General features: G+C 58.0%; 1 protein-coding gene across 1 annotated transcript in view; it reads right to left on the bottom strand.

The window, feature by feature from the left end:
* Positions 1 to 3,518, bottom strand: part of LOC104081771 (twinfilin-2-like) — a gene marked incomplete at both ends in the record, with an annotated part of 4,423 nt that extends 905 nt beyond the window's left edge. Inside the window, one exon of the mRNA XM_009584635.1 lies at positions 3,441 to 3,518. Coding sequence (XP_009582930.1) covers positions 3,441 to 3,518 — 78 coding nt within the window. The remainder of the gene's footprint in view (positions 1 to 3,440) is intronic.
* Between the last annotated feature and the right edge of the window lie 844 nt (positions 3,519 to 4,362).

Here is a 4,362-nt window from a genome sequence, read left to right as displayed (position 1 = left end):
GGGGGTGGTGGGGCCGGGAGCCCCACGAGCCAGGCAGCGCTCGGCTGGGATTTAAACGCTGGTGCAGGCACGCTATGAACGTGAAAACCCGCCCTGTGAGGGTCAAATCAAGCTTTGGGATGGCTGGATGGAAAAGAGACAGCGCTGGAGATGGTCAGCTTAGGTTGCTGGAAAACAGCCTGTATTTTTATTCCATCTTTAGATGCAGAAAGGTCTGGGGGGAGATGTCGGGACTCGGAACAAGATGTAGGAAAATCTGGAGATGCCAAAGCAAAACGAGTTGGGGCCTTGGACAGTTGGCACTCGAGGGGATGCTCAGCCTGGCTCGCGCCCTGCCTGGACCTCTGCCCATGGCCCCGCTGCCCATCGGGAGCCGGGGAGCCCCTTGGCTGGGGCACAGCCCTCTCCCTCCCAACCCAACCAGCTCAGCAGCTCCAAATCCCGTGGCAGGAAACCTTTTAAGGAAAATAGCTGAGGAACAAAGGGTTTGGGATGAATTACTCTCAACCCCATTCCCATCCGAGCAGCGCATTCCCCCACCGACAGCAGAACAGCCCGTCCCTGCCCAACGCCGCCCTGACACGGCATCCGCCATCGCACGCTGAACCCGTAATCATTTGCACACGAGGGGCATGTGCTATTGCCACAGTAACAATGACAGCAGGGGAAAAAGGTGCTGAAAATACTTTACCTTCAGTAAAACTGCCTATTTGGAGAAAGAGAAGCATAAAAACCTCAATGCACCCCTACAATACACACAAAAAAGCCCTGCAAAAGGATTTGTGCATCACAAAGACGTGGGATCCCAAAGAGATGCAAGGAATTTTGCCCGGCCAAACCCACTAGCAGCTCGTGGGTGTCTCTGTCTGCCAAACATCCCGACACCTCACGCGTGAGGCAATCGGTGCCGAGTCACTCCAGGCTACTCCCGGGCTGCGCCCAAGCCGTACCCCGGCCGTGCCGCCGCGAGCCGGCAGCCTCCAGCTTCCCCCTGGGCTGGAGGAGCCGCTCGTTCTCCTGCCTCCCGTCCGGCTCCTCACAGCTCAGCTCAACCCGCTCAGGACCAAATCTTCCTCCCCGGAAAGCATCAGGAAAGGGAAACGCGGAGCAGCCGCCCTTCAGCAAAGCATCATCATCAGCGCCGGCTATTTCAGGCTCATTTCTCAGGGTGCTGCTGCTGGAAAAAGCGCGGCTGGGAGCACTTCTGGCCCTCGAGGTGCCCCAGCACTCAGCCCCGGGCAGGCTGCCTTCCTCCGAAATGCCCGTACAAGACAAAGCTCAGTGCACAGCAACCTACGTGCAAAGAAACCCAACAGGGAAGTCCACAAAGCCAACCTTGTCCAGAAACCCGCTGACAGCGAGGAGTAGAGCATCATCTAAAACCACATTGGACCACATGCCAGGACACCGTTGCCGAGCCTTGGTGCACAACCTGCTCCCCACCACTTCTTCTCCACCCAACCTCAGCTTCTCCTGGCAGGCCTCCAAAGGCAACATCAGCTCGGAGCTCCTAAAGGGTTGCTCAGCCATAGCTGCTGTCCTGGGGATGCCCGGACACAGAGCATCTGCCGTAAGGCTTCTTGCACCATCTTCCTCTCCTTCCACGCGCCTTTGCCTGCTCTGACATGCCCTAAGACTAATGCCCTGGAGGGCAGAAGGTCCTCTGCAAGCCATCGAGCGGGGCTGGAGGCTCCTCTTCCACATCCCCCATGCAGGCAGGGCAGCTGGCATATTCTCCCGGGTCAGGACACATCCCTTCCAGGGTCAGCGTGCTTGAGTCCGTCTGTCCAGCTGTGGTGTCTGCCTGGCCGCTCGTTACTGCCCAAAGGTCTTTCTCTGGTGGGTAGCACCAGGCTGATGTCCTCTGTGTCACAGAAAAGAGTGGTGGCCCAGAGGGACCAAGCACCTTGTCCCAAGTCACGCAGGAGGTCCCCAAGCCAGGCTGGTGGGACCACCACCACCTTGTCCCCAGCAGACCAAGCCCTTCAGCGCAGAGATGCTCCTGGTTCTCCTCCTTCCATCTCCCCAAGGGAGCCTCAGGCTCTGCCACATCTCAGAGGCTTCTGCAGACTCCCAGACACCCAAGCTCCTCCAGAGCTGCCCATGGCTGGTCCAGGCCAGGGGAAAGGAGCCAGCAGGGTGGAGGAGCTGGACTGGGAAGCACAAAGCACTGCCGAGCAAGGTTGGTCCGTAAAGCAGCTGCTGCCGACGACACATCGGACAGACAAATATATCCCATTCAGCCTGAGCAGAGATGGTGGGACATGGCTTCCACTGAGGGTAAAAAGTCTCCCTTGCTGGTGTCACCAGCCACAACCCAAAGCCCTAGCGCCCTAAGTCCAGGGCATCCATGACTTATCCTAACGCAAACCTGATTCCTACTTTTTAGAAGAAAAAGGAGCCAAGAGAGCAATATCATTGTCAAAGATGCTCCGAAGAAACAACGCAGATGTCACATCCCAACACACAGGGACCTCGCCAACGACAAAGCCAACACCGCCAAACCTTGCGGTGGCCATGCTGATGCATCCCACGCATTTCAAGTTGCACAACTCTTCCAACAGGGCTTCACAGCCCCTTTGAAGGCCAGCACGGGCTCCTTACAACCACGTCCAGCTCAGCGTTTGCAAGCACGGTCCTGGTGACCCACCCAAGGGAGGTGGTGACTGCAGCTTGGCAGGGTGTTAATGTCCCCGCTGCCATGAGAAACAAGTCATTCATATGCAACTGCATGAGGCCAAGGCGATGGAAAACTACACCACGGAGGCTCCCCGCTGGGATGCTAAATCAGTGCTTTGCTCCGCTTGCTTGTCTGATAGACGTAGAGGCCACCCAAAGGCACCCTTCCATGGGGCAAACGCGGGCAGGTTGGCGCCAGCCTGCAAACCCGGCTAGGGGCAGCCCCGTGCAGGGGAGCAGGGGCTGGGACAGGATGGGTTTCAGAGCGTGGCACCCCTCGCGGGATGCAATCGGGGCCCCGTGCTGAGCCCCGCACCAAGGAGCACCCCCCTGCCCAGACCGTCTCCTTGCCTGCCGGGGGATGCCACGTCCAAGAAGGAAGGTGCTGCGCATCGCCCCCGACCACGGTCCCACGGCACCCGCAGCAGCTTCTCGCAGGGCTCCCGTAATAAAATTCAACCCAGCGGCAGCAAAAGCCTCCCAGAGCCCAGCACCGATCCTGGACACAGGTGGTGGTCCACAGGCAAAGTCGCTGCTCTCCCCCGGAGCCGCCCCGGAGCTCCAATAGCTGCTCACCAGCACACCCAAATTTTGGGCTTGGATTTCAGCTCCGGGCTGCCGCGTGCCAGGGAGCCCCAGCAGGATTTTCCTTGGGGTTTCCAAAAACACGAGCTGGCACCGCAGTGGCAAAGAGGAAAGGAGGAGAGGCAAAACAGAAAACCGACATGGCATAAATCAAAGCACTTAAAAACGGGACTTACCGTCCTCAATGATGACCTTGATGAGCCGAACTGAACCGTTTCGGGCTTTGGCAAAAAAGTCCCTTAATTCCGTAGTGGCTGAAAGAACCAGAAACATCGTGATCAGATTTAGCAGTCAAAGCAGGCGCTGGGCTGCGCGGCGACCGGCCGGGGAGGGGAGCAACTTGGCAGGATAGAAGTTTAAAAATTAAAAAAAATAAAATCTCTGGTGCCAGGAAAATGGTAATAAAAATAATAATACAAAACCCAAACAGCTGGGAGCGAAGTGCTGCGTCTCCCCGAGGCGTCAGAGTTAAACAGCAGCTGGGAGCGCATGTGATCCAGAGAACTTGATACTTGGCCTGGGTGAACATAATCACCCAAATTTAGACGATGGCTTGGCCAGTGCAGGCGAGGAGAGCTCAAGTGACAAGTTTATTCGCTTTACAGAGCGGCAGGCTTTGCATATGGGGGGTGGCTGGAAGATGTCCCGACAGGCTGTGACGTCCCGGGCTCGTGACACACAGCGGGGATGCTGCTCCCGAGAAGGCTGGGGACCAGCACAGCTCCAAACTGGAGGCACTGGTTTGAAGCCGAGCCCCTGGAGCAGGGAAAGGCAACGGCCCCAGGATTTTGCTCCGGAGCTGGCGGGGTTTTGATTGCTGAAGGCTTTTAGGAAGTGTTTTGGGGAGCCACCTTCCTCCTCATCCCCTCTCCCCGAGCACCAGGCACCGGCAACCAGCCTTCAGCATCCTACCAGGAGGCAACGGCGGGCAGGAGAAAAGCATCACCAGTGCAGAGCTCCCCATCCCGCCTGGGACATTCTACGTGCGAAGGCAACACCCAAGAGATGCAGCTCGGAGGGGCCAAGCCCCCCGACAAGGAGCATCTCCCAGCCCAGGGAGCACCCAGCCACCTCCCAGCCCAGCTCCCCCTGAAAGCC

This window comes from Fulmarus glacialis, unplaced genomic scaffold (assembly GCF_000690835.1).
Source record: "Fulmarus glacialis isolate BGI_N327 unplaced genomic scaffold, ASM69083v1 scaffold17729, whole genome shotgun sequence".
NCBI classification, from domain to species: domain Eukaryota; kingdom Metazoa; phylum Chordata; class Aves; order Procellariiformes; family Procellariidae; genus Fulmarus; species Fulmarus glacialis.
This window is presented reverse-complemented; position numbering and strand designations above follow the sequence as displayed.